This window comes from Marmota marmota, unplaced genomic scaffold, assembly GCF_001458135.2.
Source record: "Marmota marmota marmota unplaced genomic scaffold, marMar, whole genome shotgun sequence".
In the NCBI taxonomy this organism is placed as follows: Eukaryota; Metazoa; Chordata; class Mammalia; order Rodentia; family Sciuridae; genus Marmota; species Marmota marmota.
In genome coordinates this window covers 2507400-2522347 of record NW_026000079.1, presented here as the reverse complement: position 1 = coordinate 2522347, position 14948 = coordinate 2507400, and the positions used below count along the sequence as shown (strand labels likewise).

The 14948-nt window shown below is 46.2% G+C and overlaps 1 protein-coding gene across 5 annotated transcripts; it reads left to right on the top strand.

Moving 5' to 3' along the window:
• The first annotated feature begins 4145 nt into the window (after positions 1-4145).
• On the top strand, positions 4146-13102 carry Fdps (farnesyl diphosphate synthase). Of its 5 annotated transcripts, none has more exons than XM_015502771.2 (10): positions 4146-4298; positions 5386-5548; positions 6730-6870; positions 10537-10617; positions 10756-10878; positions 11185-11273; positions 11356-11428; positions 12072-12149; positions 12241-12375; positions 12848-13102. In XM_015502771.2, the coding sequence occupies exons 2-10, from the start codon at positions 5408-5410 to the stop codon at positions 13046-13048; spliced, it is 1062 nt and encodes a 353-aa protein (XP_015358257.1). In that variant the 5' UTR covers positions 4146-4298; positions 5386-5407; the 3' UTR covers positions 13049-13102. The 5 variants fall into 5 exon arrangements, with proteins under 5 accessions (XP_015358257.1, XP_015358258.1, XP_048670687.1 ...); XM_015502772.2 differs by having other exon boundaries at positions 4170-4298; positions 5407-5548; XM_048814729.1 differs by lacking the exon at positions 4146-4298 and adding an exon at positions 4328-4342 and having other exon boundaries at positions 5407-5548.
• Positions 13103-14948: the final 1846 nt, after the last annotated feature.

The window sequence follows — 14948 nt, the reverse complement described above, 5'->3', positions numbered from 1 at the left end:
TAAGAGTTTTATATATTTTTAGTTTTAATCCAGAAAACAAAAAATTAGAAATTTTAGGTTCTAATTAATTTTGAGTGAAATTTTTATGTGGTGTGAGATGGTAATTTAACTTCATTCTTTTGCATTTGGAAATCCAGATAGCACAGTAATATTTGTTGAAGACACTTTCTTTTCCCCTTGAGTGGACAGGTACCCTTATCAAGAATCAACTGGGGGGCTTGGGGTTGGGGCTCAGTGGTAGAGTGCTTGCCTCGCATGTATGAAGCTTGGATCCTCAGCACCACATAAAAATAAATAAATAAAATAAAGGTGTTGTGTCCATCTACAACTAAAAAAAAAATTTAAAAAAAAAGGAAGAAAAAAATAATCAATTGGGGTTGTGGTGCTACTCATAATCACAAGGACTGGGGAGGCTGAGGCAGGAGGATCGAAAGCTGCAAGCCAGCCTTAGCAATTTAGTGAGCTCCTGTTTAAAAATAAAAAGTAAAAAGTGTTGGGGATGCCATTCAGTGGTAGACTGCCCCAGGTTCAATCCCCACACCATACACACACACACACACACACACACACTTGACATATGGGCTTATTTTGACTTTCAGTTCTGTTCCATTGGTCTGTATGGTCCATTAAAAAAAAAAATACTATTTTAGTTGTAGATGGACACAACACCTTTGCTGAGGTTGGTTTTGAACTCACCATCCTCCTGCCTCAGCCTCCCCAGGCACTTGGATTATTGGCATGTGCCAGGGTCCTGGCTCCTACAGATTTTATGGTTATGAAGATTTAGCCGTATCTCCCTCAGTTTTGGGATGTGGTCTGTGAAAAGGGTCACAAAAGTCTCCCCTCAGGGTAACTTGGGTTCCTCTTGACATTATTTTGGGCCTGCATTTCTCCTACAGATAACAGGAGTTTTCTGAGGAATGTGACACAGCCTGACCAGGGAGGACTTCTTGGAAAAGAAAGCACGTGGTGGCGGGCACAGTGGGCCCATTTTATACAATTGTTCCCTTAACTTTGTACTCTCCCCTCTCACGTCTGAGGGGCACTTTATCACTGAGCTATATCCCCAGTCCTTTTAAATTAATAATTTACTTTTGGAAACAGGCTCTTCCTAAATTGCAGAGGTTGGCCTGGGAGTTTGGATCCTCCTGCCTCAGCCTCCTAAGTTGCTGATTCTACAGGCTACGGGTTTGCCCCTTGGGAACCCCCGCCCCTCTCCCCAACTTCTAACTTTTATATTCTTCCGTTTTTCTTTCTTTCATTTTGTAGAACTGCTTTCGCATGTTCCATGTTGAATAACAGCGGTGGTAGCAAATATCCTCCTACATGATTTTTGCGTCATAACGACAAAGTTCGTTTATGTCCTAACTGGCTTGGAATTTCAGGGACTATTCTAGATGTTCTAAGTTACTGGGGCTATGGAGAAGGAGTCCGTGGTGTCAACCTCTGGTGGGCTGGTAAGCTGTGCGTGTAGGAAAGACGGTCCTAGTCTCCGTGCTGAGTCCCATCCTTCTTGAGCCCTTAAAATACTTTTATCTCCTGGTATCATCATCACTTCTGTTCAACATAGTTCTCGAAACATTGGCCAGAGCAATTAGACAGACGAAAGAAATTAAAGGCATCAAAATAGGAAAAGAAGAACTTAAATTATCACTATTTGCAGATGATATGATTCTATACCTAGCAGACCCAAAAGGCTCTACAAAGAAACTATTAGAGCTAATAAATGAATTCAGCAAAGTGGCAGGATATAAAATCAACACGCATAAATCAAAGGCATTCCTGTATATCAGCGACAAATCCTCTGAAATGGAAATGAGGACAACCACTCCATTCACAATATCTTCAAAAAAAATAAAATACTTGGGAATCAACCTAACAAAAGAGGTGAAAGACTTATACAATGAAAACTACAGAACCCTAAAGAGAGAAATAGAAGAAGATCTTAGAAGATGGAAAAATATACCCTGTTCATGGATAGGCAGAACTAACATCATCAAAATGGCGATATTACCAAAAGTTCTCTATAGGTTTAATGCAATGCCAATCAAAATCCCAACGGCATTTCTTGTAGAAATAGAGAAAGCAATCATGAAATTCATATGGAAAAATAAAAGACCCAGAATAGCAAAAACAATGCTAAGCAGGAAGTGTGAATCAGGCGGTATAGCGATACCAGACTTCAAACTATACTACAGAGCAATAGTAACAAAAACAGCATGGTACTGGTACCAAAACAGGCGGGTGGACCAATGGTACAGAATAGAGGACACAGAAACCAATCCACAAAACTACAACTATCTTATATTTGATAAAGGGGCTAAAAGCATGCAATGGAGGAAGGATAGCATCTTCAACAAATGGTGCTGGGAAAACTGGAAATCCATATGCAACAAAATGAAACTGAATCCCTTTCTCTCGCCATGCACAAAAGTTAATTCAAAATGGATCAAGGAGCTTGATATCAAATCAGAGACACGCCGTCTGATAGAAGAAAAAGTTGGCTACGATCTACATACTGTGGGGTCGGGCTCCAAATTCCTCAATAGGACACCCATAGCACAAAAGTTAATAACTAGAATCAACAAATGGGACTTACTCAAACTAAAAAGTTTTTTCTCAGCAAAAGAAACAATAAGAGAGGTAAATAGGGAGCCTACACCCTGGGAACAAATCTTTACTCCTCACACTTCAGATAGAGCCCTAATATCCAGAGTATACAAAGAACTCAAAAAATTAGACAATAAGAGAACAAACAACCCAATCAACAAATGGGCCAAGGACCTGAACAGACACTTCTCAGAGGAGGACATACAGTCAATCAACAAGTACATGAAAAAATGCTCACCATCTCTAGCTGTCAGAGAAATGCAAATCAAAACCACCCTAAGATACCATCTCACTCCAGTAAGATTGGCAGCCATTATGAAGTCAAACAACAACAAGTGCTGGCGAGGATGTGGGGAAAAGGGTACACTTGTACATTGCTGGTGGGACTGCAAATTGGTGCAGCCAATTTGGAAAGCAGTATGGAGATTTCTTGGAAAGCTGGGAATGGAGCCACCATTTGACCCAGCTATTCCCCTTCTTGGTCTATTCCCTAAAGACCTAAAAAGAGCATGCTACAGGGACACTGCTACATCGATGTTCATAGCAGCACAATTCACAATAGCAAGACTGTGGAACCAACCTAGATGCCCTTCAATAGACGAATGGATAAAAAAAATGTGGCATTTATACACAATGGAGTATTACTCTGCATTAAAAAATGACAAAATCATAGAATTTACAGGGAAATGGATGGCATTAGAGCAGATTATGCTAAGTGAAGCTAGCCAATCCCTAAAAAACAAATGCCAAATGTCTTCTTTGATATAAGGAGAGTAACTAAGAACAGAGTAGGGACGAAGAGCAGGAGAAGAAGATTAACATTTAACAGGGATGAGAGGTGGGAGGGAAAGGGAGAGAGAAGGGAAATTGCATGGTAATGGAAGGAGACCCTCAGGGTTATACAGTGGAGGGGGTAGAGAGAGAGGAGGGGAGGGGAGGGGAGAGGTGGGGAGGGGGGAGGGTGGAGGATGGGAAAGGCAGCGGAGCACAACAGACACTAGGATGGCAATTTGTAAATCAATGGATGTGTAACTGATGTGATTCTGCAATCTGTGTATGGGGTGAAGGTGGGAGTTCATAACCCACTTGAATCAAAGTGTGGAATATGATATGTCAAGAAATTTGTAATGTTTTGACAAACCCACAATAAAAAATTAAAAAAAAAAAAAAAAAAAGAAAAAAAAAAAGTCGATCAGACATTAAAACGATTCGTCCACGTTAGAACCAACGAATGTCAAAGCTGGTCCTCCTGGGGTTTTGCCAACAGGCCACTTAGACATATCGGAAAATAGTGAAAACTTAAAAAAAATCGGGGCGACATCCAGCAGTTGGAGCAGGGGGACCTGCACAGAGGCCACAGAGGCCACCTGCCCGCTCCACCCACGCCCCGGTCGCGTGACTGCCCCGTTAGCAGCCCTCTCATTGGCCGACCGTCACAGGGCCCCATGCTCATACGAGGGCCAGCAGCCAATCAGCGCGCCTCGTCCCCTCCCAGCCCGCCGCGCTAGATGGCGTGTCTTCGTGCCTTCCGCGGCACGCCGGGAGTTGTAGTCCATATTGGGTTTCTGCCCACAGTGACGGGACACCACGAACTACTTGACCCAGAGAGCCTAGCGCCGAGCGCGTCCGGCTTTTAGGGATACCCCGCCAACAATCCAGATCGAACAAGACCCAGCTTCCCGGAGCAGGTGAGCGAGGTCGCGTGGAGGTGCTGGAGGTGCTGGAAGTGGAGGTCCGCTACCAGCCTTACCTCTAGCGATGCTGTGGGTCACTGCAAGCCCAGCCTGTCGTGTCAGAGCTTGACGTTTTGGGGGTCGGTGGGCCCGACTGGCTGGCCTTCTGTGCTTGCGGAAACTTCCAAACTTTTGCCGGAAGCACCCAGTATGCCGGGGTCCGGGTTAGTTTCTGCTGGGAGTCCTGCCCGCCTGGCCAGGGTTGCTCCCAGGCGCTCTGCGCAGTCTCAGCGCTTCTGCGAGACTCGGAACTTCCAGTTTCAGACCACACGTCCGCAGCATCCATGGTTCCAGCCCCAGTTCTCCCTTCCTTGGAGTTTAAGTTCAAAGTCGGGCCCTGCCACTGCCGGCAAAGGGAGACCTTGGCTGCGTTTGGCTGTGTTTCTGCTGAGCTATTTTCCCTACCTCCTAGACCCTCAATTTGGCTTCTAGAATTATAGGGTGGTTTAAGGGTCCTCCTAGCCCCTAGTCCTGGGGTACTGTGTTCTGTACCGCCTCCTCCTCCGGTCTTGTCCTTATAGCCTTGAAGACACTCAATTTTAGCCGTCTTAATTTTAAGTAACGATCTGCTGGGGCTCAGTCACCCAAACATACTTTTTCTTTCTTTCTTTCATATCCTTCTTTGTATAATTGCCCCCAAGTTTAGTCCACAAGAGGACCGGGCATTCTGGGCCAGTAGCTAAAAAGTTGATTTGGGGATGATAGAGGGAGCGGCCACCATGCATCTGCCTTCGGTACTTGCCCCTGCAGGGAGTGCACAGTACCCCTCCCTATGCCACCTCCACCATGCCCCTGTCCCGCTCGCTGAGATCTGTGGGGGTCTTCCTGCTGCCAGCCCCCTGCTGGGCGCCCAGGGAGAGGTGGCTGGGTTACCTACGGCGGCCCTCCCTGGTGCATGGGTGCCCAGTCCTGGGGGCCTGGCACAGTGCCCGCTGCTGGTGCCAAGTGTGGACAGAGGAGCCTCGGTGAGTGTGGTTGGGGTGAAGGGCCTCGGGGAGGGGAGCACCTGATCAGGTTCCTCATTTGTCCTTCCTCTTCTCAGAGCACTTTGCTCCTCTCTCAGAATGAACGGAGACCAGAAATCAGATGGTTATGCTCAGGAAAAGCAGGATTTCATCCAGCACTTCTCCCAGATAGTCAAGGTGCTGACTGAAGATGAGATGGGACACCCAGAGACAGGAGATGCTATTGCTCGACTCAAGGAGGTGAGGGATTAATGACCGGAGGAAACAAGACCATTTGTCACTGCATATGTGTGGAATTTAGCTGGGGCTTTCTGGGGCACTAGCATTCAGGTTCATTTTGACAAAATTTTATACTACAAGGAATTTGATTTCAATCCCTGTTCCCCCCTTGGGGACACTTCTGACAGATGTAGGAGGAGACTTTCACCTGGTTTGTGACTCTGGAGTGGGTGAGGAGTGGGTGAGGCCTGGGCATATATATTTACTCCACCTGATTTTTGGCTCTGTAGAAAGTGGGCCATCCAAACTGTTTCATATAGGAGTGGAGGCCTTTAACCTGGTGAATCTTTGATTTTGTGTCCTGAAATCTTAAGATGCTGTTTTGGCAGACGAATGGGAGGAGGCAGTTTGAGGTGGTCTATATTCCCAGAGCCCTGATGGAAGTTAGGGTGTCATCAGAAGCCTCTGTTCCAGCAATGAACTATTGCTGTAATACTTAAGTTGCTTTTTTCTCCCCCTTTCTTTTATTCTCTTGAAGTATCCAGTAAATTGGTTTTATAAATTGCTGTCTGTCTCATCTGTCTGAGGGGAACCAAGGGAAAGGGGAGGCTTTGTCAACTTTGGGATGGGGACTAAAAGAGAAGGCTCTCCTTTATTAACACTGGTTGAGAACCGGGCAACAGAAGGTCCTGACAGGAAGAGACACCATTGGAGGATTAGATGGATCCCACAACTTGGGTCCCGTCTGAGTTCTCGCTAACTTGGAGGGGCCTGGTCTTAAATGCAGGATTTTCATTTGAAGATGCATTGAATTCTGGGCAGGAGGGGGTGGTTGGGAAAGCAACTATGGGTTGTGAAAGGGAAGTCGAGGGAGGTGGGATGCAGCGGGATCTGCGTACCATTCCCACAGTGTGCACTGTTTTCCCTGAGTCCTGGGCTTCGGGACAGACAGAACTGAGCTCGCACCATAGAGCCTTTAATCTTACTGGGGAAGACAATGCAGAGTACAAAAGAAAGAAACAAACCCACTGGGGAGTTCTTCTCACTGTGCTCTGGGACTTTGGGACAGGGGTCAAGAAGTAGGAATCCGGGACTTCCTGGAATGGGAATTGGGATTGGAGAGGGTGAAGTTCAGTAGGTGGTTAGAAATGGAAGTTGCTCTTGCGTGGACCCTGATGCCCTGTCCCTCTCCCTTGTCCCAGGTCCTGGAATATAATGCCATTGGAGGCAAGTACAACCGGGGTTTGACGGTGGTGGTAGCATTCCGGGAGCTGGCGGATCCAAGAAAACAGGATGCTGATAGTCTCCAGAGGGCCCTGACAGTGGGCTGGTGTGTGGAGCTGGTGAGAGGCTTGGGGGAAGGGCAGGAGAAGAAGAGGGTTCCTAGAGTTGGGGGTAGGGGAGGGATGAACCCAAAACTTGTTTCTGGTTTTTGTTTATATTTCCTATTCCTAGTGTGGTGTAGCCAAATTTAGGCGAGTGAATTATTCCAGGAGTTAACTGGTTAACCAGTAAGGGCGACCTCTTGCCATTAGGTACATAGAATTTAGCAGAGAGGTGTTGGCTTTTTCCTCTGAGCAAAAGATAGCCATAAAAATGATATAGTTCTTCCAAAAGATTATTGTGAAGTATAAATTGAAAATCAGGGGCTGACTAATAGTTTTTGAAAATGTTTGCAACTTAAATCCCCTACATTTAACATAGCAGATGCTTTGCTTAAAAACCCAGATTTTGAGCCAAGGTTGTGGCTCAGTGCCAGAGCGCTTGCCTAGCGTGTGTGAGGCACTGGGTTCAATCCTCAGCACCACATATAAATAAAATAAAGGTCCATTGACAACTAAAAAAATATTTAAAAAAAAAATCCCAGATTTCTTGCATTACTTGGAAGATCATAAGATCCAGGTCCATGTTCACGTATAGCAGCACCTGCTGAAGGCACATCATGGCTACTTCCCCAAGACATGGTACATTCTCTCATGTGTGTGGCTCTGGTCTCCTTCGTTCCCTGCCTCTCCTTGCCTTCTGTACCCAGGTATCCTGACCCTTGAAGGTGTGTGGTTGCTAGCCTGGCCTAGAGGCTTAATTGGTGGCAGGGGGACTGGATTCCAATAATACCATCCAAGATGTATTCCATATTCAGGTATTCCTGTCTCCTAGATGTCCTTTATGGCTATTAAAAAAAAAAATATCCAGGCCCAGTCAAAGCTAATGCATTACAAAAACCAAAAACAAAAGAAACAAAACCCAAACTAACGTATTGCGTTTGGCAATTTTTTTTCTTTCAGTCTTCACTTTTTTAATATACTTTTAAAAAATATTTTTTAGTTTTAGGTGGACACAGTGTCTTTATTTTACATTTATGTGGTGCTGAGGATCGAACCCAGTGCCTCATGTATGCTAGGCGAGCACGATACCACTGAGCCACAACCCCAGCCCCTTCTTTCAGTCTTTAGAGTAGAATAGTTCCTTTACCACAGTTGACTTTTCCCCTGAAGTCCAGGCTGACTGTTTGGTAGAGTGGTGCCTAATCTAATTGGTGTCTGTGTGATCCTTTCCTAATGTATGAATTCTCCCTAGGGAGCTAACCCCCAGTGCTGAGGTCCTACCCCTATAGATGCTCATTTAAGTGATCTGGATGGGATCTACCACTATGATATTTGTAAAGTTCTGCAGATGGGGTTAGAATCATTGATGGAGGAGTAGATTGAGAGGGGCCACAGAATGAATTCCCTTGGAGACATTGGTTGAATGGTGGTGGCTGAAACAAAAATTGTCCTTGGGAAGAGGCAGTGGATGCATGGCTCCAGAGAACCATGTCACTCCAAATAAATGCAGTGTAAATAAGGCTTCTGTCTCCAGTGTGTGCCTCCATTCTGCTCCCCTGGGGTAAGATCAGCATTAAAAGTTCAGATTGATGCCTCCTCCATGTGGGTCTTTCCAGGAACACCAGCAGTGACTGTAGGGGCCCACACCTGAGCTGAGGGGCATTGCTTCCTGCTTCCCCAACAGTGTGACCCATCAGAGCACATAGGATCAGGATGGGGTAGAATTTTGAAAGCCGTATCTTATTATTTAATTATTTTTGCTGTACTGGGAATTGAAACCAGGGATGCTCTACTACAGAGCTACACCCTGAGCTCCTTAATTTTCATTTTGAGACAGGGTCTTGCTGAGTTGCCAAGGCTGGCCTCAAGGTTGTGATCCTCCTGCCTCAGCCTCTTGAGTTGCTGGCAGTACAGGTGCACCACTGTGTCATGGCAAGAACCATGTCTTGAAAAACTGCTTAAGAAATTAGTGGCCTGATTGCAAGAAGAATCATGGAGAGTTTCTTTCATTTGCTTAGTAGACTTGGAAGCACCCATTCTGAGGCTAGTGCTGTGCTAGGCTGTGGAAATGCCAAGAGGAAAAACATGTCCCAAGTCCAAGGAGTTTATGGTCTAATTAGAAAACCAAGTCAGCTGGGCACATCAGTGTGTGCTTGTAACCATCGTGACTGAAGCAGGGAGATGTCAAGTTTGAGGCAAGCACAGCAACTCAGACCCTTGTCTCAAAATAAAAATAAAAAAGGCCGGGCGCTGTGGCGCACATCATCCCAGCAGCTCGGGAGGCTGAGGCAGGAGGATTGTGAGTTTCAAGCCAGCCTCAGCAATTTCGAGGTCCTAAGCAACTCAGTGAGACCCTGTCTCTAAATAGAACACAAAATAGGGCTGGAGGTGTGGCTCAGTGGTTGAGTGCCCCTGAGTTAAATCTGCTGTACCAAAAAATAAAACTAAAAAAGGACTGAAGATAGCTCTGTGGTAGCTCCCCTGGGTTAGATCCCTATACTAACGAGAAAGAGAGGAAGGAGAGAGAAAACCAACAAGGTACTTTCAGGGGGCTGGCACTTGAAAGGGCAAGCCTTTTGCTGGTATTTAGGAGTGTGTAAATGTGTTTACAGTTCCATGGGTACAGATTATTAGGCAGATTTCAGTTCCATTCATTTACACCTGCTCCCCTATATAAACTACACAGTAAGGCTGTGTCCCTCGTCACTAGGATGTTTGAATGGAATGTTGGCTGATGTAATAGTGTTCAGCCTTCTTTTAAGAGTCATGGAGGTAGCTGTGTGCAGTGGCAAAAATGTGTAATCCCAGTAACTTGGGAGGCTGAGGCAGGAGGATCACAAGTTCGAGGTCAGCCTTAGCAATTTAGTGAGGCCCTATGCAACTTAGAGACCCTGTCTCAAAATAAAAAATTAAATAATGGCTGGGTGTGTGGCTCAGTGGTTAAGTGCCCTTGGGTTCAGTCCCCAGTACTGAGGCAAGAGGATCAAAAATTCAAGGTGAGCTTTGGTGACTTAGTGAGACCCTGTCTCAAAATAGAAAATAACAAGGGCTGGGATGTACCTCAGTGGTAGAGCACCCTTGGGTTCAATCACCAGTAATGGGGAGGGGTAAAGTCAGGTAAAGGCAAGTTGCATGAAGAAATCTTTTTTTTTTTTTTTTTACTTTTTTCTTTTAAAGTTTGTTAATGTTTTTCATTGAGGAAGAGATCTTCCTTGGGCTGGGCTGTAGCCTCGCACCTGTGATGCACTGGGTTTGAGCCTCAGCATCACATAAAAATAAATAAAGATACTGTGTCCACCTACAACTAAAAATATATATATTAAAGAAAAAAGAGGGAGAGAGAAAGATCTTCCTTTAAGCATTCATTGAGATTTTTGGCACGAGGAGAAAGTAAACATGAAGGTGTCTCATTATCTCCAATACCAGTGACAGTCGGAAAGGCTGATTGAAGTTGTCAGAGATGTTTTCTGGACTCTTAACCCTGGAAACAGTTTTAGTTCTATGTGTTTAGGTGGGGAGTCTGAGCCAAAGAGGTCATGTAACTTCAAGGTCGTCTGTAACTGAAGTCCTCAGCGTCCCGACCTTGGTATCCCTTCCCAGCTCACGGTAACCATCAGAAGCAGGAGCTGTGTCTCTGGTAGAAGGCACGCAAAGGGGTCTTAACTCTGTCTTTCCTTCCCCTAGCTGCAAGCTTTCTTCTTGGTGTCAGATGACATCATGGATGCATCCCTTACCCGCCGGGGACAGCTCTGCTGGTATCAGAAGGTAATGTGGGGGGAAAGTGGAAGTGGGCATGGGGACAGGCCACAGGGAGGTGGTTATCCAGCCTGATTGAGGTAACCATTCTTGGTATGAATCAAGGCCAGAGATTCATTGCTCAGTTTTCCTCTTTGCTCCTCACAGCCAGGCATAGGTTTGGATGCCATCAATGACGCTCTGCTTCTGGAAGCGTGTATCTACCGCCTGCTGAAGTTCTACTGCCGGGATCAGCCCTACTATTTGAACTTGATTGAGCTATTCCTGCAGGTGTGCTGCAGCCCGGGACCCAGAGCTCAGAGGCTTCTCATAGTAGCCTTGGCCTCTGTAGGGATGTTCCCATTTGCTGGTTTCAGGCACAGGAGATGCTAGGGTTGCCTGGAAGGGGACAGGAAGGAAGAGGATTAGGGAGGAAGGAAAGGACTGTGTGCACGAGTGGGGGCCTGGAGTTTCTCTCTTTACTGCTGCCCTTGGGACTCTGCCAGAATGCGGGTTCTGGGCATGGGGTATAGGGTTCAGCACATCAGGGTCCCCATATGTGGAGAAAACCTGGCTCACGGGCCATCTTCCTCTTAGAGTTCCTATCAGACGGAGATTGGGCAGACCCTGGACCTCATCACAGCCCCCCAGGGCAATGTGGATCTTGGCAGATACACTGAAAAGAGGTGAGGGCCAGAGGGGACCATATCTGGAGAATGAGGGAGGGCTTGGGTGGGGTTGTCCTGAGGCCTCTATCTTCTCCTTTAGGTACAAATCCATTGTCAAATACAAGACAGCTTTCTACTCCTTCTACCTGCCTATCGCTGCTGCCATGTACATGGTGAGTCAGCCTCACCCGCTCTTCCCCGCACTTGTGGGTATTGAGGCAACAAGTCATAGACAAGGCACTTGGACAGTTGGTAGCCCCGCTGAATGACTGCGAGGCCTTGAGCAATCCAGTTACTCTCAGCTGCAAGATGGGGATAAGTTCCTGCCTCACAGGACTGTAAAGGTGAACTGAGGCATTTGAAAGTGCTTGGCTCCTAATCGGGGAACTGTGAATCCCAAATAGGAGTTTGGACAGGACTGGGGAGGACATAATTCAGGTAGGGAGGGAGAAGGCTGGATTCAAAGGCAGGCAGGATTAACAGTCTACCCTGAACTTGGTTCTCCAAGTTTTCTTTTCATTCTGAAAGAAGCTGGAGGTGGCAGAAAGGTTAGGAAGAGGAATCAGATGACTGAGACTGTGAAAGAGAATTTGTGGGCCTCCAAATTCTTCCCTTTTGTGACTCCCAGGAAGGCCTAGTCAAAAATTAGTGGGACGGAGGTTGGTTCATCCGTCAGGACTTCTTAGATCGGGGAGGCCAAGAATGTCTGAAAGGAGAGACAACTTGGGGACCCCAGTAGCAGGACCCCACTGGAGGAAGTATCCCAGGAGGTGAAGGCAGTGAGGGCTTCGGCTCATTGGTCCTCTTCCCTTGTAGGCAGGCATTGATGGGGAGAAGGAACATGCTAATGCCAAGAAGATCCTGATGCAGATGGGAGAGTTCTTCCAGATTCAGGTGGGCCTGAGGCAAGGGCAGAGCGGGGACCAGGCAGGTGTCCCACTGCCACACCAGCCTCTTCATTCCTCCTCTTCTGCCTCCTGCCCAGGATGATTACCTTGACCTCTTTGGCGACCCCAGTGTAACGGGAAAAATTGGCACTGACATCCAGGACAACAAGTGCAGCTGGCTGGTGGTTCAGTGTCTGCAACGGGCTACTCCAGAACAGCGCCAGATCTTGCAGGTGCCAGAGAGGACCAGGGGTTCCCTGAACTGATAAGAAAGGGGATAGGACAGTGGTTCTTAAGGCAGTTGTGTGTGTGTGTGTGTGCGCGCGTGTGCGTGCCTCCCGCCATTTGACAGCGCTAGCAGATTCTCTTACTATTATAACTTGGTGAGTATGCATGTGCTCTAGGTGTCTGCAGGGTGGAGGCCAGTGATGCTGCTAACCCTCATCAGACACTGCACAGAACAACTCCCCAAATGAAATCATCTGGCTGCAGATTTCAGTTGTACCAACATCAAATCCCCAGAACAGAGGAAACTGAGGCCTGAGACCAAACCCCAACATTTGGGATGGGGACAAGAAGCTTGGGATCCGAAGTACCCAGACACTTGAAAATGGGAGGCAGGGGTAGAATGTGAATGAGTGAGTGGAGAGGCCTTGAGGTTCTGGGGAAGACAAAGCCCATTTTCCTGCTTCCAACCCCTTCCAGGACAATTATGGGCAGAAGGACACCAAGAAGGTGGCCCAGGTGAGGGCACTGTACGAGGAGATGAATCTACCAGCTGTGTTCTCCAAGTATGAAGAAGACAGTTACAGCCATCTTATGAGTCTCATCGAGCAGTATGCTACGCCCCTGCCCTCCACCATCTTCCTGGGGCTGGCCAACAAGATCTACAAGCGGAAAAAGTGACCTAGAGACTGCCAGGGCAGGGAGGGAGGGCTCTCAATAAGTTATTGTATAATCTTAAAAAATAATAATAATAATAAGATAAATGAAAATGAAAACATTCATAAAGATACCATGTTACACTTTTCAGGCTAACAAAAAGTCAGAAATCTGAATGATGCCAAAAGTGGAAAGGGATGTGGGAAAAGAGGAACACACTGTCCTCTACATCTGATGGGCATCTAAACTGAAACAGCTGGACAGTGATCTGACAGGATTTATTCTAATGGAGAAAACATATGTTCTATAACCCTGTAATTCTGCTCCTGGTATATATTGGGGAAAAAAAAAAAAACAACCTTTTCCTATGGCTCTATCTGGGAATGTGTGCAAAGTTATTGCCTGCTCAGGGAAGCAAGGAGCTAGAGGCTACTTGAGTGCTCCATACTGGCGAGTGGACAGCTAAATGTGGTGGGTGCACACATCGAAGTCTAATGCCTTAGTGAGTAACATCAGATTAGATGTAGGCAAAGCAGCATGGATAACTCTTAAATGCATCGCCTGTAGTGGCACCCCCTTTCTCATCAGAAAAGTCTTAACTGCGCTTCTCCAGAAATCTTCATCATGGCTGATTTTGGGACTGTCCATTAAAGAGTCTCTGCAAAAGAGTTCAATGTAGATAAACTTCCTATTTTCCTGTCACCCTGTTTTACTTGGCCACTGGCCAGGAAGATATCAGGACTCCAGGTGCTGGACACCCCCTTACTAGTTTTTCACATCCAGTATAATAGTTTGTAGAAATGTGCAAACAAGGCCTCTGGCCTTGAGATGGGCTTCACAGAGATGTCTACATTCCTAAGAGAAGAGAAGATACCAATTAAGCTCCATGGTAACAGCTGGCAAGGGGAGGAAAGAGGGGGAGAAGAAGCTCTCCCCTTCTCAGGTGTTGTCCTTGAAGAGTTAACTTGCCCAAAACAGTGAGAGAAAAAGCTGCTTTTCTGTAAACTTCTGCAGACTGTGAACTTCTGAGCCCCTCCCCTTGCATGCTGGGTATAAAACTCTGAAACTACCTGAACTCGGGGTTCAAAGGGATTGATTGATTACAGCAAAAGCTGTGCCCTCTGAACCTGGATGCAGCCAAATAAAACTGTTTCCTGCTATCTTCAATGCCTTGCCTGTCTGTCCCTATAACAAGCCCTGAGTGGGAAAATGTAAAAACTAGAAGAATATATGTAACACCGTCTCCACAAATTAAAAATGCATGCACATAAATCCATACAGTTTGTAATAATGCATTTAAATAAAAAGATAACCCACTCACATAAAAGTAGCATTTAGTCCTAAGCCTAGGTTTTCCCCTTCCTAGAAATTATAAAAGATCAGAATGTATATAGGAAGACAAGATGGAAAAGCTTCCAGCAGTAGGACTAAAGAGAAATTGGTGCCTTGGATAAACAAGTATATCACATGATCTATAGTCAGACAAGTCAAAACAACTCTGTCAATAAGATAACAGACATGGAAAGATATGACCACATCCTGATACGGCCTGAAGCTTCCGCACTCTTTTAAGAGTCAAAAGCTAGGGTGGTTTCTCCAAAACAGGATTTGAAACTTGATTCTCTGAAGTTGAAAATGGTTGGTTTTGTGCTAACCTGAGGTTGAGTGTGAGCCACGGAGCCCACAGTGGTCCTTGGTATGCCCATCTGTGCCCCACAACCTGGCCTCCTTAAAGCAAGTGCACCCTTTGTTCACCACACTCTTTGCATCATTCTGCCAATAGCTTCTGGTACTCCTCTCTCACTCACCTTCCTGCCTAGTGTTATTTGTTTGTTTGTTTGTTTCAGTACTAGAGATTGGACCCAGGGGGACTCTCCCACTAACCTACATCATCAGCTCTTTTTTTTTTTTTTTTTTTTTTTTT